Source organism: Conger conger, chromosome 7, assembly GCF_963514075.1.
Source record: "Conger conger chromosome 7, fConCon1.1, whole genome shotgun sequence".
NCBI lineage: Eukaryota > Metazoa > Chordata > Actinopteri > Anguilliformes > Congridae > Conger > Conger conger.
In genome coordinates, this window is record NC_083766.1 from 15,494,070 (window position 1) to 15,521,317 (window position 27,248).

Below are 27,248 nucleotides of genomic sequence, written 5' to 3' on the forward strand. Positions count from 1 at the left end.
AGGTTGGTGGTTCTAATCCCGGTGTAGCCACAATAAGATCCGCACAGCCGTTGGGCCCTTGAGCAAGGCCCTTAACCCTGCATTGCTCCAGGGGAGGATTATCTCCTGCTTAGACTAATCAACTGTACGTCGCTCTGAATAAGAGCGTCTGCCAAATGCCAATAATGTAATGTAATGTACAAAATCTCAATGTTTCAAACTACCTATTTCCACTGTCAGAAACATTATTAGAAAATGGAAGATAAGCGGAACAGTTGAAGTCAAGGCAATGTCCCGAGGAGGATAGTGCCAGAGGAGGAGTTACAAAGTACTAATGGGGAGGGTTCCCAAACTTTTTTTCTATTATTATTTTGAAACTGTAAAAAATTCTAATAAAAAGTAATCTTGAAGAAATGCATCATGTTTAACATTGTATTATTTAGTGGTCAGGTTCGCCACTTAGATATTCATTGTAAAAGGCTTTTTCACAATGTAGGGGCGACATGTCTCAGGCAGTAAGAGCAGTCGTCTGGCAGTTGGAGGGTTGCCGGTTCGATCCCCCCCGCCTGGGCTGTGTCGAAGTGTCCCTGAGCAAGACACTTAACCCCCAAATGCTCCTGACGAGCTGGTCGGTGCCTTGCACAGCTGCCAATCGCCATCGGTGTGTGAGTGTGTGTATGAATGGGTGAATGAGAAGCATGAATTGTACAGCGCTTTGGATAAAGGCGCTACCAGAGAATAAACATACTGAAGTCACACAGAAGTTCATCATTTATGTTTTTAAAATGAAGTGAAAGGTACAGCAGCACACAGGCACTTCAGTGTTATCGTTAAGTACAAAAACTGCTCAATTATAAACTTTAGTTACTGGTGAGGCTCCAAGTATGAATTCTAGCAGCACATTTATACGATTGTCATACATGTAGGCAAATGACTAATGCAGTTGCAGTTGTGGCCAACATTACATCTTGCCTTGAATTAAACCACAGTAAAGAGTGCATTATATTTAAATATTCCCAAAAAAGAAAGAAAAAAGATTTAGCAGTCACCGATTAATGGTTTTCCTTTCCCCACTGACAGACCTGCTTTATGCCGACCATAATCTGTTCAGATATCAGATATTTCTGGTTCAATGCAAACAAACACTTAAATCTGAAGGGTTCTGTATGGTATATAGTTTGAAACCAATTTCATATCTAAAATGTCACGGATATCATTATTCAACTCAGTTCTTATAAAAAAGAAACTATCAAAGAAATTCCTTTCAGAATTCAATTGTATTAGTCTAGTTATTTACATGTTCATGGTGCAGAACTGTGATTGTGGTCATTAAAAAAACATTGCTTGGGCCACAGATAAGACGAATCAACCTGTTGCAATGCTCGATTGTGAAACCTGCCTTTGTGTGTCTCTGTTGCTGTGCCAACATGGCTGCTCCTGCCACTTTGTACAAGAAATCATGTGAGGAAAGGAAGTACGTTCTGGGAACTGAGTCATCTAGTCAGGTGATATCAGAAAGCAAGGAGGAGGATGTAGTTCTGTTGATGCACATTAACTTATTTGTTGGAATATTTGGTTTGTACTGTTATAAGTGTGCAGTTTAATCTACCTTTTTGCTGTTTTGATGTAGAATTTGCCGTTTTTAGTAGACCTGATTTGGTTCTTGGTTCTGAACTGGTTCTTGATTTTGTGAGTTTTGCCTGTGGCCTGCTCTATATCCCTGAGTCTATTCCTATCTAAGCCCCACTTACACCACCATCCTTAATTTGTTCCTGAACCTGCTATTGCAACACAAGGGAATGCTATTCATAGGCTGTTTTTTTCAATCAAGGCACTGCTTTACAAAGTAGCACATTGTTTCTTTCAAATGTAAAACATCTCAAAATTAAGGTTAAGGATGCACAAATTTGAATACCAGTTTTTTTTTAACTCAGAGATTCTAGTCGCAATGCCTGAATTCCATATGCTCGACAGCAATGCTGGCTAATGTTGCTTGTAATGTGGCATGTAACATTGGCAGTTACATCTTGTTTACTGTATTCCACAGTGAATTATGTTTTGGCGGAACAGTGTAAATACAAAATATAAAAATGTAAAGGCCCTGCATGACAACATTTCACATTGCAAGAAGGTCATTCCAGAAAAACAATAAGCATTAGTCATATGCAATGCAGAATTATAATCAAGGTGGAGAGAGCACAGTATAATTATGAAACATTTGGAAGATGTGTTTTGGTAGTGACAGGGCCATTACAGTTGCAAAAGAAAGTTGAAAGGCACTACATAAATGCAATGTATTAAGAAGCAGCTATGATTCAGCTGATCATGCCACACAGCGGAAATGCCACAGATTTTTTGACAGAAAGAAAACTCAAGTCAACCCATTATTACAGTACAAACAGGATGGCAACATACTGTACATGCAACCTCACACACAAATGGTTGTCTGCTACAGTCCCAGAAACATGATAATGACACCTAGTATGTACAAGCCATAATGACATGCACAGCCACTGCTAATTCAGTAGCATGTGCCAAACAAACATGCAAGTGGACACCCAATCCAAATGGCATGCATTGACCACACTTGATTGATGATGATAAGCATAGACAGCGTGAGTTATTTCATGGCAGACAGAAGCTCAACACAAATTGAAGATTCTTTACTGTAATAAAGATAACTTTCTTGTAAGTGTCACATTGCTGCAAGAGACAATGAAGCCAGGACATGAATAAAAATGTAGGATTCACACACAATCCAGTTGATAGTGTATGGAGTGTCCATTTCCCAAATGCAGATGAATGCAAGCAGTAGTATCATATGTCTGCTGTGCAAACAAATATTTTATGTTGGATTCAGCATATTGCAGAAGCTGAAAGGTATAGAATTGGTGCATCCCCTTTTAAAACAAAATGTACAGACACATATACAGTACAAGCAAGATGCAAGTTAAAGACTAATGGTGAAAAACATATATACTAACCACTACCTATCTTTTCATTCCATAAACATCAGCTACAGGGGCTATTTTTTGTTTCAGTAGCTGTAAAATATTTACAATATTAAGGTGACTCATACAATGAAACAATCACAGTAACAATACAACCCATTTCTGTGTAGTCAGGCAGAAGGGATATTGATTACATTAATAAATATGAATGTGCTCAGCTGAATCAGGATTCACACTCTGAATTGTGCTAACTAGTTTTGAATCGCAATGCAAAAAATCTGTGGAGAAGATGGGAAGCCATTACGGTAACATCACACGCTAGAACTGTAATTTTGTTGCTAAAGGACATGTTCAGGAAGAGAATCTCTGTTGTATAGATTTATCATATAATTTGCTTACATTGAAATGTGCAATTCTGTTGAGATCACTGGCTTCTTTAATGTTCCTTCATGATTTTATTACCAGAATCAATGGTACCAGCTTTGCCACAATCTATAGTACCAGCTTTACTAATGCCTGCACATCATAAACCGTACAATCCATAAGTATTTGGACAGTGGCATTTATTGGTTTGGCTCCGTACTCCCGAACTCTGGATGTGAATGAAACATTGAATACTAGGCTAATGGGTCATGTTCCTCTTTAATCCGATGTATACTCATCCATATCTGGTGAACTATTTCAGAATTATACATAGTTTCCCCATTTTAGGGGACCAAAGGTAATTGGCCAATTGGCTCCTCAGCTATTTCTTGGCCAGCTGTGCATTAGTTCATGCACAGGAAATTTTGCTAAAAGTTCCAGAGCTGATTCTAGGCCAAATAAGTTTCAATGCTAGTAAAGCAGTAGTAGTCTTCCTTGCTCAAGGTAGTTATGGTTTGGAAATGTATGGCTGGCAGTGGAACTTCATTGATGATGACTTCTGCGGGTAGAAGCAGGATGAATTCTGAACACAAATATCTTATCTGCTCAGATCCAACAAATGTCTCAAAACTCAGAGCTTTACCCTGCAGTGTGACAATGACCCAATCATATTGCAGCTTGAACCTGATGTTTTTCAGGACCAAAAAGTGCAATGTTCTTCACTAATCAAATCAATCACCTGACCTGAATTCAGTTGAACAAGCATTCAAATTGCTGAACACAACACTGAAGGCAAAAAGCCCCCAAAACAAAGAGTAATTGAAGAGGGCTGCAGTACAGGCCTGGCAGAGCATCACCAAGCACACCCTGTGTCTTGTGTCCCTGGGTCACACACTTCAGGAAGCAACTGAATGCAAAGGATTTGCAACCAAATACTAAATATGATGACTGATTATATAAATTTGCCCAATTACTTTGGTCCTTTAAAATGGGGGGGACTACGTATAATAAGGGCTGTAATTCCTAGACCGATCACCCAATATGGATGCAAATACCCAAAAATTGACAAGCTGACAGTCTGCACTTTAACCAATCGTTGTTTCATTTCAAATCCAATGTGCTGCAGTACAGAGCCAAAACAACAAAAATTGTGTCACTGTGCAAGTACCTACAGACTGCACTGTATATTGCATACATGTACTAACATAGAAACTGCCTGCAATTCTTTCCTAAATAGCACTCACGTGTTCAAACTTCATTGGTTGTTATTATCTGCACATTAATGTACTGTGAAGCCTATGTCAATAATAAGATGACAGTATTCTTTGGATGCCACTTCTAAGAATCAGCTTAAGCCACCACTGGATCTAATATGACAGCTTTTTAGAATCACCCCGAGTGTCCAAAGTGCAGATGTCTGACCTCGTTCAGACAATTTCCCTGACTGTCCGTCCCTACAGCAAGAAAAGCTCATCCACAGGAGCTTGTTGCGCTCTCCCTGCCTCTCATTGTGCGACAATCCACAGTATGGACGTCTGGCAGGGGAGCAGGCCAGTGACACGCTACGCCGAAGAACGGCCCACTCAGTCCACGGCCAGCACCTCATCGACAAGCGGCGCCTCGCAGTCGCCCAGCTGGCTGGTGAGGTCGGGGGGCAGCGGGAGCGTGTGTTCGGGGGAGGCGGGAGGGTGGCCGGCGTGCCTCCTGCAGCAGATGCAGCGCAGGCAGTCGGCCACGTTGTGCCGGAAGAGGCGGCGGCAGGGGTGGCAGTACTGGTAGAACAGCATCATGAAGAGCACGGCCAGGCCGTATCCTATCAGCAGCTGCACCCCCAGCAGAGGGCTGCACACGTACTCGTAGAAGTCCGTCTTGAAGAAGTACCACATGACCACCAGGAAGACGTTCTCCACGAAGCGCATGGAGTAGTACAGAGCCAGGCGGCCCCAGCTCAGCTGCTTCTCGATGAGGTCGCGGTGGGCCAGGTTCAGCTGCACCGCCGACCAGCAGAAGATGTTGATGGCGGCGTAGAGGAAGGTGACCAGGCACAGCACCACCGTGGTACCCAGCTTGCTCATGTGCTTCTCCACGTTGTCCGGCAGCGAGGCCTTACTCATCCAAAACTCTACCCAGGGCAGAAAGAAGAAGAACAGCAGGTTGGCCAGCCCCACCAGCACCACCCAGTAGGTGAGCGCCGTGCTGAAGAGCACCAGGGCTATGGTTCGGGTGGCGATCTCCAGCCCGCGCCACACCACCATGCACAGGTAGGCCACCAGACGCAGCCGCACCTTGTAGTCGTCATACTTGATCTGGATGGCGAGCACGCTGCACACCACTGCTCCGTAGGTTACGGAGAGGAGCGTGATGGCGATAAGGACCGCTGCAACACAGAGGGAAAAGACACCGGTTACGCGATGGCTCACAGGCGACATTGGCTCAGGCGGTAAGAGCGGTTGTCTGGCAATCGGAGGGTTGCTGGTTCGATCCCCCGCCCGGACTGTGTCGGAGTGTCCCTGTGCAAGACACCTAACCCCTAAATGCTCCTGATGGGCTGGTTGGTGCCTTGCATGGCAGCTGATCACCGTTGGTGTGTGTGAATGGGTGAATGAGAAGCATCAATTGTACAGCACTTTGGATAGAGGCGCTGTATAAACGCCAGCCATTACAGGCAGTGAGGGCTCACCTCTGGCTTCTGGCAGGTGTTTCTCCTGGATGGTGGCGTAGAGCTGCAGGGTGAGCTGAGGGGTGGAGCCCAGGAAGGCCTGTATGACAGCGGTGCGTTTGAAGGCGTTGCGGTGGGCGGCCAGCTTGCGCTCGGAGTGGCCGATCTCCCACTCCATGTGCGTTCGCTGGCCCTTCTTCAGCTTGAACTTCCTGGAGATGGTGACGTAGGGCTCCTCCTGCCGACCTGCCTGGAAGTATATCATCAAGGCTTCGATACATCTGCCAGAGAGAGCGTGGGAGACAGACTTAAAGAGGGATTGAGTGGGAAGATTGACACAAAGGACCTAGAAAAAGAGCAAATCTGTCAATCCAGCTCTCAAATGTCTGCACAGCATTACAAATAAAATAGAACCATAGTCTAACTTAGGGGTGGGTAATTTTGGCCATTGGAGGGACATGTATGCAGGTTTTTGTTTCCACCAAGTACATTGGCTAATTGGCTGTAAACACCAAAACCGGTTAACTCGATTATGACATTAAAACGATTCAAATACAAGAGCACTCAGTCTTTGGCTGTCATGATGGCGTAAATGTTAGGGCAAATTAAGTCATTACTACTAGGAGCTGGCATGAAAATCTGAAACTGATTAAACTGGACAGATATGTTATTACAAATGTCATCAGTCAGTGTCCAAGTTCTTACATTCTTCTGGCTACTACTTAACAAAGCCATCTACAGCTGTGGTGGTATAATATGTAATCTCCAGCAGATGGTGCTCTCAAACAAGCAAGAAATCAGCATCTGTGGATAATCACATTCAAAGGACAGTGAAATCAAAAGGCTGGGTGTGGTCTTAGAAAAGGGTATTTTTCTAACATTATGTATGCACTGCTGTTGGTATGTTATCTTATTTTTTATATTCAGAAAAATCACAGCTATATTAACTGTCTTACCACAGTTCCAGTGAGCAGCTCACTTCCTGTTTTGTAAACAGTGCCGATTAATCTCACTCTCAAGTAAAAAGACAGGAAAAACAAGTTCACTGTGAAGAAAAAAAACCCCCACTGTAGCAAACCGCGCAGAAATCTATTGGTTCTCAAAAAACTACGAAGCGAACTCTTCAGCCTTTGATCTACACTATCATCTTCCCGAGATGATTTTATGAAGAGGAACTGAAAATATGTAAACACTCTTTGTGCCTCACGCTGTGTTTTGTCACCACGGTCCCAGAGCCATACAAGTGCATGGAATGCATGCAAATGCATTGCATTTGATCATGACCGTTTTTCAAAACACACAGCTAACCATTTAAAAGGAATACTGATTCTTGAATACTGAGGCTTTCCTATGGGTTTTCTATAGGGTGCCTTGGTCCATAATGGATTAAAGTCCTCCACAGTCAGCTATACCCGAGTGTCATAAACAGTAAACATACTGTTTCAGTCACACCTTACAGAGCATAGAAAGCATAGTGTCCTCTTTAAGAAGACACACACATATTATTGCCAGGCACGACAACAGTCCCCAAATAGGCACTCTCTTCTGTATCCCAACAATATAAAAGAGGAAGTATCTGTTCAAATATATACATAGGTGTGTTTTTTGTTTTTTAATGAAAAGAAAATTTGCTGCTGCTTCAGGATACATATGTGCACTCATGTGTTGTAATGTTCAAATGTAATATTCTGCATCATGTTGCCTGCGTATACTAGCCTAAACGAGCAAGTGACTATTGATCTATTACTTAATTACTTGCATGCAATTGTAAAAAGTGTGTTTAACCATATTTAAATGAGTTGCCTTGATTACCCTGGTCCGTAACTTGGTTGCGGCTGCCTCTCCTGGCTGTCTGGCTAGAATAGCCTTGTCTGACTGCCCGGTGTGTGACACAGATAGGAAATGGCAAAGTCCATGAGTGTAATTCCACCCCCTACAGAGCATGCTCTGTATGCAGGCAGAATGTGTTCGGTGGACCAGTGATTCACATTTTCCTGAAGGGACATATGTTAATTTGAGTGAGGGGGAGGGACCATGCAACTGTTGACCATGCAACTGATGTGTGGAGCAATCACAACTTGACACACGAGCTCTTGGTCAAGTGTTCTCCTCTCTTATTTACGTTAAAATTGAGTTCAAACTGTTTTTTCCCTGTCAAAATAGCACAAAGGAAATAAGACTGTGGAGAAATATTAGCCTACGTAGAGAGAAACCTGCATTACATGCACATATATAGGCTAATAACTGTGTTTCCAAGTAACACAAGGCTGCAGGCAAACAACCATGCCCCGTTGTGTCCATTATCATGAAACCCTTTCCATGCCAATAACTGTTTAAATAAACAGCAGTAAAGGTAATAGCGCTCCTCAGTTGATCTGACCCAAGAGCCCCCACCCATGCTTCAGAGCAATGTGGGCAACCGGCTGCCTGTTGCTGTGGTAACCTGGCGTGACTGGAAATAGTCTGTAAGAACAAGGCTACACTTGTCTGTGTGAGGTCACACCCTAACCAGAGAAAAAAACTTGAAAAAAAATGATGTATGTTAGTTTTAAAACCTCACAATAGACATATCAGTTACTTTTTTACATAGCATGATTACACCCCTGCACCTGTATATACCATATCCTTCCCTTTGGATTTGAAACCATATTAACTCCAGTCACCAAGGAAAAGAGATCCCGACATGACAGTTGTTTTGCTTTAATTACCTTAACTGTTACTGTATCCATACCAGCATTAGGTAATGCAGCCAACTGCTTTTGAGGTGGGTCTGGGAAAACCTCATGCTGGAACAGATGCCCTGTTATGCAAAGTATTTCAGCAATGCTAGCTCTGAACCCCCAACCAGCTGAATCACTCCTGCTTGTTTTCTCAGACAAATGCTAACCTAGGCTTTCCTTGGAAGTCCTAGTTGAGAGAAACCACATAAAAAGGGCCTAAAGTAGGCCTAATTATATGTATTGAGTCAAGCAATCCTAATGTACCTTATGTAAAAACGGTCAAACAGTGTAGAGTAGGGGCAGAAAACACACAGATAGCCAGAGAATAAGGAAAGAATTGTATAGTCAGTTCATGGAATGCAGAGTTATATAATTCGCTTGATAAGCCTGGAAGAGGTTCATTACATGTCTGTGATTCTGGGCTATGGTCCTATCACAGATTCTCGCCTATTTCCTGTCAGCAGTTTTGGTTGACTGTACACACAGCGGGCAACTAAAAAAAATTCTCTTTTCCAATGCAGAGTGAGTTTGTAGTTGCAATTTGTGTATCACAGGCTAATTTGCCAATAAATTCAATAAAGTCTTGGCTTGGAAATGTCTTCATACTGAAATTTAATTATTAATCCCACTTGAACAATTTTGGGAACAGCACTGCTCCAATATGTTTTGGAGGTGGTTTCTGTTGAATATACAGTCCCCACAAACAAGTTAAGCCTGCAAAGTCGCACTGGCCTAAGCAGTGGCAACTAAATATGCAAAAGGTCAAATATGCAGCACATAAGGCATCAGAAATGATAATTGATTATATTTCCCAGTAAACATCATATCACACCCTCTGCCTGCACAAGATACATTAAGCAATGCTATTCAACTTGACCAGGATGAAAACAGACTTTAAATCCACCCACTTCCAGTTATTGCTTTGTAGAAGTATTTTGATCAGCCACTAAGTTACACCTTGCTTATTAGGTATTAGTTAGCTTTTCAATCGTGAAACCTTTATCTTTTGTGTGAATTGCCGAGTCTGAGTCATCACGACAGCACAATAAAAGCAGATAATAATGTAATTAATGAGCCACTAATTTTACCATTCAGAGCTAAGCAGAATGTAATTGAACCACAGGAGAGGTACATAGTCTCAACCTAGAGCAGTGATATTCATGTTGGGCTCTAGTGGGCAGGGTCTGCTAGTTTTTGTTTTTCACTCCACAACCAATTCAGGCCCAACAAACCAGGTTAGGTCCGTTAATTGACAATCAAAGCAGTCGATTACACAGTTAAGTGCCAAGTAACAGCAACAACCAGCAGACCCGGCAGCCTGCCAGGATCAGGAATGAAGATAACTGACTGTGAGAAATGCAAATTTAAGAATGGATAAAAATGTATTCAGAAAGTGTACCTAAATGGGCATAATTAAACCTGGGGATGATTGCAATATTGAGAGTTGAGTGAAATCTTTAGCACCGTAAGTAGCCAGCAATAAATGGAATGACTTTTCCCACCTGGGATAAAAGTATCCCGATGTCCCCCATTGACATTCTGACACTGCCGGCCTAGCTTTGGACAGCTATTTATAGCTGGAAGGCTGAAGCCTGAACCCTTTCCCACTACTCAGGCAGAATACTCTGCTCACAGACGCCATTGATATGTCCACTGATAGTTACGCTACTCCCTCTTTCAGCTTTGCAAGGGGTGAGGAGGTAACCAGACCTCGATTTTGTCTCTGACAAGAAGAGTGAATGGAGACCCAATTCCTGTAATGCTTAGTCAGACTAAGTAAGCTGGCCAAATCATTGCCAAGCTGTCTTTCTCATTGGATCTATGGTTAGACCCAAATTCCATTTAAAATAAAAACATTTCAAAAAAGAACTGGAATTCAATTCACAAACTAGAAAATTAAAATAATATTCTGTGGGGATTTTAGCTGAATTGCAATTTGTTTGCTGAATTACGAGCCCTATTTTTAAACCGGGCACGCCCAAAGATCGCGCAATCCTCCCGACTCCACTCTCTGCAAGCTTAGCTGTAGTCTGTGGTGAGAAGAAGCAGCTGGCAACACCACAGCTTTCAGTAGCATGTGCTTCTTGATAAGAGGAAACCCTTGAGCCTAGCTCTGTAGATAAAAATGAGGCCGCCCTTCTGAGTTAACAGCCAACACCATTACATCGGCCTGTACATTATATTGCATAACATACACTCACTAAGCACTTTATTAAGTATTTATATTACACTTATTGGTATTCTGCTGATGGTGTACAGGTATACCTAATAAAGTGCTCACTGAGTGTATAGGATAGAGAAGTGAGAAAATGGATCAAAGGAAACAAGATGGCAGGGCATTATTTTCCTGAAGAAATCATTAAATGAATGCTACTAAGTCCCATGAGTCTTTATCTTCAGTCAGTACACTGTTTCAGCTGAGTAATTGTCCTGCAGCCACAAATAGCAATTGGGACTATTGTTAATCTGCAACTGTTTACACAGAAGTTCAAATAGTCCAGAAGTCACACCCTCCTTTTCTCTGATTGGTTTAGTTAAAATGTTTTTTTCCAAACAGTCAACCAAAGTGTACACACTTCACCATAATGGGTGAATTTCCTTGGCTGAATGGTCATAATGACTTGTACTATCAGCCTGTTTTAATTCAGGACAGCATATTTGCAAGAACGAATGACCAGCTGATAATAGAATCCCTTCTTTACCAAAAGGAGGACCCTGTCACAGCATGCCTTTAGTGTTGTTTTGAACAAAACCGCCATGCTCATGAAACCCAACGTTAATTTGGCAGTTAGAAAGCCTTAGATTGTTGTCATTGCTGATCGGTTGCTGAAAAACTAGATAAACAGGACTGATGACCAGATCTCTGTAATCAATCATGCGCCCCAGGATCTAATAATACTAACATTAATAAAAATTAAATGTGGAGTTTAAGACAAATAAATGTCTTGATTTTCAATCAAATGCACAATTCTCTGCATTTTTTTACTTTTTCTCTTTTTTTGCAGCAGCAGCATTCCATTCCAAGATCTCCCTTTAAAGGAAAGAGAAACTCTTTCCAATTGGCAATAAATGGCTCAAAGCACTTACTGGCAAAAGAGACTTTGACTTTCAGATATTTGTAACCACTTCTGATTCACAGTTAATTTTATGGACCCAGGCCAGCAGACTCATATACCAAAGGCCTTGTCATCATTTATATTTAATCACTTAGCAGATGCTCTTATCTTGACAAATGATCATTTTAAGCAGCCTAGTTCCTCCGCTTAAGTAAATTGAAGTAACGGAAACAAGGCGTACTTTAAGCCAAACAATGGCTTAAATGAAGCACTGAAGAGTGCAGAACACACTGAAATCCAGAAGACCTCCAAGACTTCAGGTTGAGATCCAAGCCCTCCCAATTTTGTGTTGCCACCCCTTGATTCCATCCGAAACACAATACAGTCATCAACATGACTAGAAAAAATAAATGCCGTGACATAATGCATGAGGTAGACCGTCTCGCTGGATAGCTAATGATAGAAAATGTAGGCTACCAGCAATGGACTTTGAGAAACTATTATTGCTGTCAGAGTACAGGATAAACATGAATATCCGTCTGCATTTTAACTTTGATTTATGTGTGCTGCAAGACCACACAATGCCCTTTGATTCCCTTGGCTGAGGTCCAGGTGCACAGCTGTTATGACACTATGCAGGCATTCAGACTATTTTCAAAGCATTGGGAAACGTTTGCTGACAATATATATTCAGCTGGAAGTAGGGGTGTGAGATGGGGAAAACAAAAGACAGGAGAGACAAGCACATAAAACACTGAGTGTGCTGATCTCATTGGATTGTCACACAACAGCATAATGGCCCTAAAAGGGAATATAATCACAAACCAATTGTCGTTTGCAGAATGATTTGTGCACAATCCTGCTGCTCTGCTCTACATTGGATAGCTACATGCTTTAGTCCCACTACCAACAGAAATACGATCCTGGCATTATGCCTAACTAGGCTTGCTGAAAACATACCTAACAAAGCAGTTCAGAAACAAACCAACTGATAACAGTCGTTATAGGCCCTACTAGTTGAATCAAAGATAACTCTTGAAATGAGGGCTAGACTAACTATAAGCTACTCCAAAGCATTCGAAAATGAATTACACAACTCCACAATTCGCTACATACCTGATGATGGGTCCCAAAAGTAGGAGATGTAAAAAAAGAACAAGAGGTCGGTCTCTTCCCAAATCTCGGTGGATGAAAGTCAGGGCCAACTGTGTCAGCACAGCAGGCACTAACATGAAAGTGATGGTAAATCCCAACCACACAGGGTCATCTGTCTCGTCGTAGATGCTACAAATTATCGCCGCGCTGACGAACTCGGCAACGTATAGAACGGTGGATATCACAACGCTGAACGGCGGCAGAATTTTACTTCTGTCACAAACAAAGTCAACGCCGTTTTGAGGTTGCGGGGACGGCTGACATTGGTGGCTGTCTAAAATTTCGTTTTCGGTTGCCGCGCACATTTTCTCCTTATGTGCAAGCTATATTGATTGCTTACACCTAGCTATACGCTAGAAGAATAAAAGCTCTAGCATGACAGTTGGATCCAAGCATTTATCGAGCATGTGAATATCGCCACTTAGCCTAAATAGTTATTTTTGCATTTACTAAGACTAGTTTCTTATTTGTGAAAGGATGTTGTTTTAGAATGTAAGTAAAACATGATTTATCGAACTGAGCTTAGCATAGCCTACTTACATATGTAGCCTAGCCTGCTAAAACTCCCTTGCATGCAACTAAGCCTGTAGCCTTTATGTGACAGGAATCTTCACAATTAATTACACTTAATTACGTTTTATACCGCGTGTCGCTGATCATCCCTTGATAACTTGACAACACACTTAAGAGCCCATGTTCTTGTCGTTCTCTTTGTTGTGCTCCGTAGTTTCGCTGGCACCTGTCAGCGGCAGAGAAATGACAGACGAGTCCATATACGTGGCTACAAAAAGTAGTCTCGAGCACAGAGCTGAACTCCAAACGTCGTCATCGGTTGGTATGTGCCGCTGTGTGATAGCAAACGTAATATTTAATCTTGGCTATTTAATTTTAGACATGTGAATAGAGTATCAACTAGCCTAGCTAGAGGTAGATGTTATTTGAGGCGTAGGTTTCTAAACGACAATGCATGCGAACAAATTCCAGAACCCAAATAAGTTTGGCTTCCTTTGTATTTCGTTGGTTATAACGAAAATGCAAGCCTCCTCGCTGTTTATATTGGTATAGAAATAAGCCAATAACTGCAAAGATAGCAAGCTGAATTTCTGTGGGAGACCGAAACTAGCTGTCAGCTGCGTCGCAATATGGGCAGAGTGCCCCCATTAAGTCCTGCGAAAAACGAGATAGAATTCCTTTCAAACTGTTCTTTGTAGACGTCCTACAGCTATGTACCATTCAAAAAGCACTGACGTACAGACGGTTCGCAGGATTATCTGTCAAAGGTGTGCCCCAACACGCTGACTACCATCTGATTCCTCGTAACCTCCCACAGCTCCTTTAGGGTCCTAGTGCTCCTTGTTTCAAGACCGATTGCTTACACCATCTCTCACTTCAGGGAAGCTAGCTAAGTCTTTGAATCTTTGTTTGCGCGGTGGAAAGGTTTTAATTCGCCTGTTTTTGTTGTGAGGCCCAAAGTATCCTTTTTTTATTTATGACATTGTCCATTATCTGAAAAACGAGCAAAACTGGTCTCTCAATTTCGCTTAGGCCTATTCTTTCGTGTAGGCCTAATCCACTTGCACAATCACAACCTTAGTTTTACCAGTTTCAATTTGTGTTGTTTTTAATGAAATAATGTAAGACCAGACTCAAAAATATCAGGTGAAGCACATTCAAGCATTAAGAAAATGTGTTATGATTGGATAATATCCCTGTAAGGTCTGTTTTTTTTATCTCTGTTATTTTAAGACATAATTACCACTACATGTCTGAACCATGCACTCAAAAAAGGTGTTTTCCGAACTAAACTATGGCTTCATATAAAACAGGACAGCTGTTGAAAATCACAGTAAATGGTAGGCTACATAGACAGATAGACTCTAGTTGTGGGGTGGGAATAATGTGGACAAGAAGGTGTCTGGTGGAGGAAGTCACAGTATACTTACACCGTTTGTTTACAACATAAGTACCCATCTTCCCTTCACTGGCTTTGCTCCAACAGACAAACTGAGCTCTTAGAGAGTGGAATCTTTATTAGGATACACTGGCAAGTGCATCAGGCACCAGAGCTGTTTGGCATTGAGTGCACACACTGCTGGCCTTAGCTTCAGCTGTTTTTAGGTGAATTGAGAGTATCGCTGTATCTCTCTGGGCATTTTAATTTGGTTTGTTGTGATCAAAAATCGAATGGTTTTTGTGTGCTTCTGCACTCCATCTTAAAAATGTCACATCACGAGGGAAGATGCAAGCGCATCTAAGTCTCTTCTAGTCATCCTCGAGAATGCACCGTGACATTTATGTTACTTTGTTATTTAGAAAAGTCTCTTTAAGATGGATACAGCAAACTCTCCTGAATCAATGACTGTACAATAACAACCTGAGTATAGGACTGCTATGAACAAGAAGACCTCCAAGGTACAGTCAAGGATGCCACAGCTACAGTAAAAAAATATTATGTATTAAACTCAGACCTTGAATTTTTTCTTCTTTTTATTTCTCAATAGTGAGTTCACTTCAAAAAACTCTTCCCACAGTTAGAACAACAGCAGTCAATGTGGACCAAACTGAATGATTTCCCATCACTTTGACACAAAATGCTACATTTGTTAATTAATCTCACTGAAATTGAACCATCAACAAAACTGTATTCATCTACAGTCCATTTAGTACTGTATAAATACTCTTGTCAAAACTTACATGCAAATTTAAAATGGACATACAGTACTGTGCAGAAGTCTCAGGCACCCCACACTTTATTATATATATATATATATATGTTTATTTGTGTGTGTGTTAGTATAAAAGAACACATTTGAGATTTCCAAATATTAATTTTCCAAAAGATTTAATTTTACAGAAACATTTTTATATTTAACTTGATCAAGGCTGTCTGAGATCAGAAGCAAGGAGCCAACCAAAGAACTGTGGCAAGTTCTCCAACATGCTTGGAACAACCTCCCTGCTGATTGTCTTATAGAACTGCAGGACAGTGTCGGCTATCTCAGAGAAGTGATGCAGTTTTAACACCGAAGGGTGGTCACAAAAAATATCGATTTGATTCAGTTTTTAAATATTCCGCCAAATTACAAAAATGTAATGTAAAATGTATAGTATGTTTATTTAGGACCTTTCATTGAATTATTTTAGAAATAATCTTATCCGTACAGAATGTTATACAGGTGCCTAAGACTTTTGCACAGTACTGTACATTTTCTATGTCACAAATACCATGCCGAAATGCATTGAAAATCCCAAAGAAGTATCTAGATACAGTGGTAACAGAGGCGAATGGTGAGAAAGTGTTGATTGATGTTGATGTAAATGAGAACAGCCACAGCATAGTCCCATCTCAGTTGGAGGCCTACCCTTCTGTTTTCAATTTCATTACCATCTACACAAGGGGACATCTTTGGAATGAATTATTTCCATGATATACAGTCCCCTCCAAAAGTGTTGGAACAGCATGGTCAATTCCCTTGTTTTTGCTATACACTTTACTAAAACAATTGAGTTTGAGGTCAAAAGTTGTACATGAGATGACAGATCAGAATTTTAGCTTTTACTTCCTGGTATTTTTATATGTATTTGTTAAACAATTTAGGCCAACATATCACCTTTTGTATCAGACCAACCATTTCTTAGGTGAGCAAAAGTATTGGAACATGTGACTGGCAGGTGTTTCTTGTTACCCAGAGAGCTGTCTTTGGGAGAAAAGCAAGCCATTTTGAAGCTTAGAAAAGAGGAGAAATCGATCAGAGCCATTGCCCAAGCATTGGGGATAGCTTGTACAACAACTTGGAATGTCCTGAAAAAGACTGCTGGCGTAATGATCAAACAGGTCGACCAAGGAACACAACAGCAGTTGATGACAGAATCATTGTTTCTGTGAGAGCTGTGAAGAAAAACCCCAAATCATCAGTCAGTGACCTCACTAACAATATCCACAGGGCAGGGACGAAGGTATCTCAATCAGTCATTCAAAGACGACTTAGAGAGCAGCAATATAGAGGCTATACCACAAGATGCACTCATCAATATTAAGAATCAGAAGGCGAGATTACGATTTGCAAGGAAGTACAGAGATGTGACACAAAAGTTCTGCAACCGATCATAACAAGTTTTATGGACTGATGAGACCAAGATTAACCCGTACCAAAGTGATGGAAAGGCCAAAGTGTGGAGAAAGAAAGGATCTGCTCATGATCTAAAACATGCTTCTGGAGTGGGCTCACTAATCTTTATTGATGATGTAACTCATGATGGTAGCAGCAGGATGAATTCATAAGTCTACAAAAATATTCTGTCGGCCAATTCACGGAGAAATGCATTGGGAGGAACTTCATCTTGTAGCATGACAACTACCCAAAACACATTGCCAACAAACACAGGACTTCATCATTTGGGAGAAAAAGTGGAAGGTTTTACACTGGCCAAGTCAATCACCAGACCTTAACCCAATTGAGCATGCATTTCACTTCCTGAAGAGGACCCTGAAACAAACAAACGGAAAGAGGCTGCAGTAAAAGCCTTGAAAAGCATCACAAAAGAAGAATGTAATAATTTGGTGATGTCAATGGGTTGCAGGCTTGATGCAGTTATTGCAAGCAAGGGTTACATTAATGTTATTTACTTTCATTTTCTTAAATACTGTCAGTTCCAATACTTTTGCTCACATAAAAATTGGGTTGTCTGATACCAAAGGTGATATGTTCTAAGTAGTTTAACATATCTAGGGGTAAATACCAGGAAATAAAAGTTTAAATTCAGACTTTTCTCATGTTCATCTTTTTTTATCTCAACCCCAAATTATTTCAGTGTATTGCAAAAACAGGAATTGGCCTTGCTGTTCCAATACTTTTGGAGGGGACTGTACCAAAGAAACAACCAAAAGAACAAATGCAAACCCCAGTGAGAAAAGTATTGTTCTATGGGCCCTCTGTGAATAGGGTATGGCTTTAGTGTGATTATCTTTTTGGATTACCATACCTGCCTGCATTCTGAGGGTCTGACTCAGAAGTTTTCATTTGGAGAAACAAATGCCAGACTAAAGAATGTGAGTCTGGACATAGTCAAGTTTCCCTGTGTTCTCACCATGCAATGATTTATATTTTTGTTTTGCCATCATTCCACACTGGAATGAACTGTAGTAGTTTATAATAATATTATTAGTTTATAATAATGTAATAATTCATGGTTGTTATATGCTCTAGGTATTTGCAGAAAATCTGTTTTTCATTGCATTGTATTTGACATGTTGAAAACCTTTTTACTGTGTACTGACTGTATACATTAGAGGGATGTTATCCATGTCCTATACAGGTGAGAAATTTAGGAGTTTCTGAACATCAGCATACATGGATGAGTAATTTCTGACATTTTCCCACTGCTGGAGGCAAAGGTGGTTTACCCTATGTCCCCATGCCAAAACCTGAGAGCCAGTTGAACTGCTTTTTAACATAGCCAACATCACATTTGCAAATTATGGGCATGCAAAAATAAATGTATTATTTTGAAAATGACTATATTTTAGATGGACGGCTGTAACAAAAATGTGTGACTTTTCACAAAAGTATGACAAAAGACATTTGTATTTTCATATGCCAGCTTCCTGGCTTGGGGTATTGATGTCACAGCTGCGCAATTTACCAGACATAAAATTGTGTACATACATAAATATATAATATTTAAAGTCAGTTTTCTTCCTTTTTTCTCTAATTTATGTCAGTTTTGGCTGGTTTTACGCCTCTTGCTTCCGGCCCTGGTGCGCACTTGCACTGCACCCATATGGGTGTTCAATTGGAGGGGCGTGTTTTCTCTTTTGGGTGATATATTTCTGCCACACTGATTGGCTGCTGCCAGAAACCAGGCAGGGTGCACATTTTAGTGCCCCTGGCCAATAGACATTCTATTCTCACCCAGTGCCTTTGCTAGAGCAGCTCCTGACCTCCTTTCCTGTCCCACCATCCACATACTTCCTGCCGGGCAGGAGACACTGAAATGTTGTGCAGAAGCACAGATTAAATATTTATTTAGTTTAGCCATTCAGAAATTACTGGACTCTGTCTGTCTTCATGGTTAGCTTAGAGCATAATGTTTGTAGCTATAGCAACTTAATTGGAGAAATGATTCATAAAAGCAAGATGCCGGCTACTGTGCGCTGCCAAGATTTAACCAGTTAACTTATATGTAAATGAGCAGTATCTGTTTGCAAATTATAATTAGATTGCTAGCTAGCTCTATGAGCTCTATATATTGTGTATAAATGGGACAACATGTTTACTATTTTCTTATTTTTCATTGTTCTATTTACCCTATATAGTATATTAAGCCTCCACGGTTCAGATTTCTGTTAACTATATACAAAAACATTTATTTCAATATTGGCATTGCTTTATCTTTCCTTTGTAATTGTAGAGGTTGGAGGTGAGTATTGGTGTGTGTCTGTGTGCCTGCATGTGCGCGTGCGTGTGTATGGCGCCCCACCTAGGTAAATGGCCACCAGCCACCACTGGTCACAAGCTCAGCTGATGTTGGTCAACAGATGATTCTTTGTCCTGATTGGACAGCTCTCTAATTACGTAATGAGATGTGAGCTAGAGACAAAGAGCAGCTTCCACCATGACCCTTCATTTAGGCTGAAAACAAACAGATTACTGACTATCTATGGAGACAATTTATTTTGGTCCCCTAAAATGGGGCGACTATGTATAAAAAGGGATGTAATTCCTTAAAGATTACTTGACATTCTGTGCTTTAACCTCATTATTTGTTACTTAATTTCAAATCCAGTGTGCTGTAGTACAGAGTGAAAAGAACAAACACTGTCCCACTGTCCAAATACCTACTAACTGCACTGTAAATGCAATTTAGAGGCTTTCAAAATATTTCCTGTGTAACACATGTAATCAGTGAAATTAATTACATACTTTGGGGATATTGATTCATTGTGTGGTAAAGGGGTGTACAGGATTAGTATGTGAGAGGACACATTAATATTTGTGGCAAACAAGTGAATACAATATAGCATTTCCTTGTTTGAAAACCTTAGTTGACACCCCTTTTGAATCTTAGTAGAAATGATAACAAGGTGCCATCTTGTGGTGGGATTTGTTTAAATTGTAATACACCTTTCTGCATCTAGAATGAACTCTGTTTCTCAACAGTTATGAAAAAGAAAGAGTAGATTTATTTCTATGCATTTATGCAGCTATTTTAGACTGAGGGTGTCCTTGATATTGTTTTCCTTCAAATTTGCATTGATTTCAATTTGATAGCATAGATAAAAGTACAAATTCGACAATGATGGCAGTGTATTCATATTTATGTAAAACTGTTGTCTGCTTTATTTAAAACCTAATACCTAAAGTTAGAATAATCTGACAGGCCAAATTAGATTAGCTTGTTACATTACATTATTGGCATTTGGCAGACGCTCTTATCCAGAGCGACGTACAACAAAGTATGTAAAGTATTTGTTGCAGCTGGGATTATTTTCTTTGTGAATGCAGATTTACAGACATACAGTATGTCGTATGCCGAGAAAACAAACTCAGATGATGGCAAAGGATTATATCAAATAAACTTCTTCTACTCACCCATAGGATCATTAAAACTTTTGTCAGTTGTTAGATGTTTGTTAGGCACTAGTTTCTGAGGTTAGACGTACTGTTTCTCAAAATTCTAAAGAAATTGGTTTTGAAATATTAACGTTTTTTTTAAATATGTAGGGCCGTTTAAAAAATATATCTTCAAAATCACATCACAATACTGAAATGGGTAGAATATGTCTTCATCAGTAATCACATGTGGTGAGTCAAAAGGAAGCAATAAATGTATGCTTCTTAAGAAGAATAAGAAAGTGCTCTTCAACAGCTCACACACAGAGTTGGTAGCTAATTTAAGGAACACAATAAACATTACCAAATGATGGTTATCAGTGAGTGCTCAAAGTAGATTTGGAAGATATGGTTGATTGTGGATGGTTCTAAGAAAACATATTATAGTTCTTGCAGATGTCGCAAGTTTACTTGCTATAATGTCATTATCTGTAATCAGTGCCAAACATTTTCTTTCTACACCACGGCGTCTACTTGACATTTAGTGACTGGCTTTCAGAAAAAAGTTTTTCCCATGAGGCTTTTTCCATCTGGTGACTTCAGGATTAGAGGTATTATTAGCACCTGATTAGCCCTTCTTTGAGTTAAATGCCTCAGAAGAAGAAAACACAACAGCATGGACACTGACTCTCTACTGTAAGTAAATAATTATATACTATGCTATATCTCTATCTCTTGATTTTATAGTGGGGTTTATGTATTACCTGCTTTTGAATAAATTAAATGTAATCGACACATATTATTCCATTATATGGATGCTAACTAACAAAGGTATACAAACAAGTACAGTAACAAGTGAGTTGAGACAGTGACACACAAACGTACAAGTACCTTTAGGGCTAACGATAATATTTTTATTAGTTTTTAACTTTTTAAAAGCTATTTTATAATGAAAAGCACAAAATTCCTGTGACTTCACTTGAGATGAGGGGAGGGGGGTCCCTTCAGAATAAAAAATAGCTCCAGAGACATACAGAGGCTTGGTGTGTTGAGAGCAGTTGAATGGACTCAGTTGCTTATAGACAAACAGCAGATGCACGGGCCAAAATAAAATGTATTTATCTATTGAACAGCTGTCATGGGCCATATAAGATGTTAATTTTGTCTTCTTTATAGAATATTGAATAAATAAAGTTTTGCTTAATGGGACAGTGTTGTCATCTCACGGTGAAAGAAAATGTAATATGTGAAACAAAAACTAATAGAAAATCTGATATTGAAGCTGATATTGAAGTTCAATGAGTATTAACTGTTAGCTAATAACTTTTATTATTTACTGACGTATCTGATTATCGCTGGCTGTAAAATGGCTAGCATAGTTGAATTCTTGGTTTGTGGTCCAAAGGAAGAAAATCCCCCATGAATGCCCCAGAAAGTGAACCATTCCTTTACTCAGATAGTTATTGTATGCTACTCATGTTAGAAGTTAGTGGAATGAAAGCTGAGATCCAACTTAACATTTACTGTGCAGTCAGTGGGGTACTGGTTTGCTGTGTAACAATTGGGTTTGGCCACCTTTAGGTCTGAACTTAGGAGATGGTGGTGGCCCCTATGCAGCCCTCAGCTCAACATGTTCAACCTGACGAGTCGCATATCTAACTGGATCTCCAAATGCCAACCAATACGGTAAGCAAGCAACAGGACCTACAGTGCAAATATGCAAAATTGTGTACAATTGTGTTGTGCTTTTAAAAAATGTATAATAATAATATTTTGAGAAGCGTGTTCAGGTGATATTTTTATTTCCGGTGACTGGCTGTCTATGCGGGAGCACTAATTATTACTAATTATGTATTTAGTCTAATCTTTCTTGTTACTGGATGATGTCATTTGTACTGTCTGTGAATTACAGCCTCCACCAGCACTTTGACTGTGGCTTTGCCCAGTGTTACTCAGTACAGACCTCTCAATCCTCTACGGCTGTCGATGGACCTTAGTGTTTATTTCAGTTGTGCTGGCGATAAGCCAATGTCTCATTAAGATCAGCACCAGTGACTTTAAAGAAGCCTCTTGGCAGAGGGGTCCAGCTGAAACATTAAAATGGGGCCTGTGACAGTTTTGTCTCTGGCATTTCAGACTTACTTATCTATGCCATTCACATTCTGCTATATCAGCAATTCTATTTTATGCTATGCTTTTTCTTTTACATACTTTTTGTATGGTTTCCGCTCTCCTGTGCATTACACTAACAATGCAGCAGCTTTTGCTAGTGTGTTAGTGTACTGACTGACATTCCATCATGTATTCACAGGCAAGTGACTGTGCTGATAACTGGCCTCAGCAAGGCCGGAAAAACATCCACAGTGAGGGCAATCTTGAGAGGTAAGACATATTAACATGCAGAACTCTCTAAGTTTGTGTCTTGCTCATTTTCTAGGAGGTGCTTAATTGCATCTTTGTCGCCTTATTGCTTATTTTTTCTTTCTTTCTCCTCAGTCCCACTGGAAGAAAAAGAAGAGCCTGAGGAATGTGTGCACACAGAATTGAGAGTGGACAACTTCCTGGTCACTGTGCTGGAAGGAGGTGGTGCTTCAGCAGCTCCTGAGGCCTGGAGGCACCACTGTTGCGAGGCCCATGGTATCATTTTTGTGGTAGATTCCAGCGACAGGACACGGGCAGAGGAGGCCAAGAACCTGCTGACAGACCTGCTAAAGCAGCCCACGGTGGCTGGCAAGCCCATCTTAGTGTAAGACCCCCTTCCTAGTTTGCTTGACAGACATTTTGGTGATAAATGACAATGGCTGGCATGTTGGAAGAGATGTTGCAACATGCATTAGTTGAAACCCTATCCTTCTGTACAGATATTTAGGTGAGGCATTGCTATTGTTGGATTGTGACCAACAGTGTTTCTGGATTTATCGCCAAATTCTGCTTTCATTCATTTTACATTGCATGCAATAAAGTGCAAATTAGCATTATTATTTAATTAGTCTGATAATGTACTTTATTATATTTTAGCTACCTTTCTTGATAATCTCAAAAATGACAGCTGAAGATTGATCTTGTGTCCCTATGTGTTACGTTTTCAGCTAAATGGTCTATGAAAGAGCCAGTGTTGTTGTATACAGCTAACTAGCTAACAGAGCTAGGGTAACTGGTGGATACAAAAACCTCCATACACCATCCCTGTAATGGAATAGTTGACCCCGGTTTAGAATACATATATTCAAATCTTGTTTCTGTAATTATGGAAAATATATTTTCAAATAAATCCTTGCTATTTGGATAAACTACATTGAACAAAATTGGTTAATATTATTTCAGATATTAAAGTAATGTGACTTGATTGCTAAAGGGGATTAAAATATACCATAGGAGAGTTTTCAGTGACTATGATATCACAGTTGCTTCTTTGGAAGTATGTTTGTGGTCCTGTTTTTTTATTTAAAAAATTCCAGGTTGGCCAACAAGCAGGACAAGAGGAATGCTATGCTGGGCAATGAGCTAATTGAGATCCTGTCACTGGAGAAACTGATCAGCCAGAGCCAATCTCTCTGTCATGTTGTAAGTGCACAAACAGTTTCTGTCAAACAACCCAGAAAAGCAGTCAGGGACTACTGACTACTGCATTTGCATTGACTACTGGGAGTGTCAATGCAAATTGTAGGAAAGAAGGGGTGGGGGTGTTGGCAACTTCCTTGCACAAGAGAGCGGTGAGGCATAGAATAAACCAGAATAACTGGTTATGTTTATGTGTTACATGTCAGTAGCTTGAGTTGAATTATAAAAACTGTGAGAAAGTGAATGTATTACTTTAAAAAATGGGCTTTCTCAGTGACTGTAAAGGTAAATCTGTGAATAGTTACCAACTACATTGAAGGGCATTACGTAGGTATGTATTAAGCATCAGCAAAATGAGAGAAAGCAAATGCATTGCAATATCAAATTATATCAGTCTGAACATTTCCATCTATTCCAATGTGGGAATTGAATGGGTGGAGTTCAATTTATTACCAAACTCCTTGATGACATCAAGAATTCCCAGTCTCATTGCGTATCTCCTTCCATAGTTTCATGAGATTTGTATATACATTTTGTGGCATGAGAAATGTGGTTGCATTGTTGCACATTGGATATCACTGTCGCCTCACCTTTCTGTCGAGTCTGCATTTCGCTATTTTTCTGAATATGTCTAATGACCTTATCCGTCTCCCAGTTTCCCTCCTTCTCCAATTCAATTTACTTGTGGATGGTACATTTTGGGAGCAAAAGGAGGGAGGTGGTGAGGCAGTCCAGACCACGCCCATACAACCCTGATTCAATACAGAATTTATGACTGACTTGAAATGTGTGTTATCACTACTTTAATAGATTTTACATTACATTTACATTAATGGCATTTGGCAGACGCTCTTATCCAGAGCGACGTACTGTACATTTAGACTAAGCAGGAGATGTGTCCCAGTCACGTACCTTAACCACTACGCTACAGGCTGCCCACATCTTCTTCTTGCTACTATAGATATATGAGCAGGTTCTCATCTAACAATAATAGATATTTGGTGGATGCTGGAACAGCTCAAGCTATGTTTTGAAACAAACAAACTACCAGCACTAGCTGGTTGACTAGCTCATACCCAGCTAGACCAGCTTTATGACCAGTTTAGCCATGCTGGTCGACCAGCTCATACCCAGCTAGACCAGCTTATGACCAGCTTGGACCAGTTCAATTTTCAAGCTGTTCAAGCTGGCATAGCTGTATTATACAGCAGGGGATAAATCACTTTGTGATGTGATAAGTTCATTAAAAGATTTCCAGCCACTTCACTGTCATGTTAAGTACAAGTAAGAGGCTGATGAGTCACAGTGCTGTAATGTGGTTGTGGTTTTCCCCACTCTGCTAGGAGCCATGCTCTGCTTTGCTGGACATGCGCAGGTGCTCAGACAGGAAGACAATGCTGGGCTTGCGGTGGTTGCTGAGGGCTGTGCTCCTTGACTACCACAAGTTCTGTGCCCGTGTGGCCCAGGACTGCAGGCAGACTGTGAATAGTGAGGAGGGGGAGAGAAAGAAGCACAAGAAGGCTGAGAGAGGGCTGAGTAAATGTAAAGAAGCAAAGAAGTACGTACCCCCTTGCACTTCTCAAGCCTGCCAAACAGCTTCAATTCCAATTCAGTCTCTTTCTTTGAAAAAAGACATCTGTACAACAGTTTGGGATTAGTCTCTTAAAGCTAAAACCTTGTTAGTGAGAAGAAGATATGAGCAGGTTCTCATCTAACGATTTCACCTTTTGTGTAGAGTCAACACATGTAAAACCAGACGTTACTGCAAACAGAAAGCACAAGCGAAGGAGAAGAGGACTACGGAAAAAAACACAGGGGACAAACTGCGGCCCACTGGAAATATCCTGGATAAGGTCACGCCATACATTATTATTCATATGTGTGAATGTCCATCTGAAACCAGCAAACAGAGAAAACTGTTACAATTCTCTACTGAAAAACCCAACAATACATGAATATTTGTATACTCATTTTTAGTAGCTGTTATTTTGTTAATTTGTTTTTTGGCTGCAGGAAAACACAATCAACATGATAAAGAGGAAAAAGCAGCGAGTGAAAATGAGGAAAAATGTGAAAAGAAGGCCAGGCTGTAAGGAAGAAGAGGAGGCGGAGGAGAGGGGTATGGAGACAGGACCAGAGCAGAAAGAGGAAGGACATAGCTATGCCCTACTGCCTGGTGACAGCATGAGGTCAAAGCGTAAACCCAAAAGAGTGAACGAGACCTTTCTGGAATCAACTGAAAATTCTAAAAGGAAGAAAGGTGCAGCTTACAGAGAAAATACAATATGAGACCATTGACAATGGCAATACAATAGAAAATCAGAGACAATTACATGTGTTGAGCTTCTAAATGGTGCTATATTATAGCAAAAGGCACTATTGTTATTTTGGTAACTAATTCTATACATTGGTTCTGGATACAGCACAGCAAGTTTTCAACCCACCTATCTGATGCTGTGCTGAAGATGTCCATCAAAAGGAGCACCAAAAGTCAACATAAGGACATTAGATGCAAGCATTCAGAAGATATACACAGCCATTCATTTAGCTAATTTCTCACTTGGTGACCTTCTCCTTATCCTCCTTATATGGGGTGTCAGTGTCAAATAATGGTTAGGGAATATGAGTTGCAAATTCAAGGCTCAATTTCTAGGTGGGTGCTGCTGCTGTACCCTTAAGCAATGTACTTAAAGGTACAATAGGTAAGATTTACCAACAAAAAAAACATTAACCAAACAAAACAAAATCCCGTCCTATCATTGAAAAAGGCTCACTGACATGTTGACTCTGCCTGTGTTTATAGTCCTTAAATTTTTGTTTCAAAATATGCAGCGGCACTCTGTATCAAATACTTCAAGCTCATTGGTTGAAAATTGGTTCAAATTGCCACAGCCAATGGCATTTCAACATCAGCACATTCACAGAGAAGGGGTGGGACAAACAGTGTTGTGGTTTGAGTTTGTTTGTTGCTGCAATTCCTCTCTTGACTGTTAGAAGTCCGAAATTACCTATTGTACCTTTAACCTCAATTGAATATCCAGCTGTATACATAGATTGCATGAACTTATGTAAGTTTCTGGAAGAGTATGTGCTTAAATTGTATGTACTTTAATGAAACCTAACACCTTTTTGTAGGGAAGAAAGAAAAGGAGAAGAAAAATATGACAACAGTTATTAAGAAAAACAAGATCAATTCTGCAGAGGTAGCAGCTGAATATTCCCAGCCAGTTGACCTTTCTTAAAAACCTCTG

General features: G+C 40.3%; 2 protein-coding genes across 3 annotated transcripts; one reads left to right on the top strand and one right to left on the bottom strand.

Annotated features, from left to right (window-relative positions):
* Positions 1-743: 743 nt before the first annotated feature.
* LOC133132801 (endoplasmic reticulum membrane adapter protein XK-like) lies at positions 744-14,144 on the bottom strand. The gene is made up of 3 exons (XM_061248537.1): positions 12,845-14,144; positions 5,974-6,233; positions 744-5,670 (listed from the first exon to the last, which is right to left on the bottom strand). Exons 1-3 carry the CDS (start codon positions 13,186-13,188, stop codon positions 4,877-4,879), a joined length of 1,398 nt encoding a protein of 465 aa, XP_061104521.1. The 5' UTR covers positions 13,189-14,144; the 3' UTR covers positions 744-4,876.
* On the top strand, positions 13,585-27,248 carry LOC133132802 (ADP-ribosylation factor-like protein 13B). 2 transcript variants are annotated; one of them, XR_009709175.1, is made up of 10 exons: positions 13,585-13,718; positions 22,018-22,122; positions 22,748-22,818; positions 22,933-23,182; positions 23,895-24,000; positions 25,341-25,555; positions 25,733-25,850; positions 26,011-26,257; positions 26,421-26,650; positions 27,133-27,248. XR_009709175.1 is itself a non-coding variant. In XM_061248538.1 (9 exons), the coding sequence occupies exons 2-9, from the start codon at positions 22,067-22,069 to the stop codon at positions 27,237-27,239; spliced, it is 1,170 nt and encodes a 389-aa protein (XP_061104522.1). In that variant the 5' UTR covers positions 13,585-13,718; positions 22,018-22,066; the 3' UTR covers positions 27,240-27,248. The 2 variants fall into 2 exon arrangements, 1 of the variants encoding a protein (XP_061104522.1); XM_061248538.1 differs by lacking the exon at positions 26,421-26,650.

What these genes read in the sequence shown, in the direction of transcription:
- LOC133132801 (XM_061248537.1), bottom strand. Translation starts at nt 13,188, where the DNA reads ATGTGCGCGGCAACCGAAAACGAAATTTTAGACAGCCACCAATGTCAG. An exon ending in CTTTTGGGACCCATCATCAG is followed by an intron (nt 6,234 to 12,844) that starts GTATGTAGCGAA and finishes TCTCTCTGGCAG; the next exon opens with ATGTATCGAAGCCTTGATGA. An exon ending in ACACCTGCCAGAAGCCAGAG is followed by an intron (nt 5,671 to 5,973) that starts GTGAGCCCTCAC and finishes TCTGTGTTGCAG; the next exon opens with CGGTCCTTATCGCCATCACG.
- LOC133132802 (XM_061248538.1), top strand. Translation starts at nt 22,067, where the DNA reads ATGTTCAACCTGACGAGTCGCATATCTAACTGGATCTCCAAATGCCAA. An exon ending in CTGGAAATATCCTGGATAAG is followed by an intron (nt 25,851 to 26,010) that starts GTCACGCCATAC and finishes TTTTGGCTGCAG; the next exon opens with GAAAACACAATCAACATGAT. An exon ending in AAATTCTAAAAGGAAGAAAG is followed by an intron (nt 26,258 to 27,132) that starts GTGCAGCTTACA and finishes ACCTTTTTGTAG; the next exon opens with GGAAGAAAGAAAAGGAGAAG.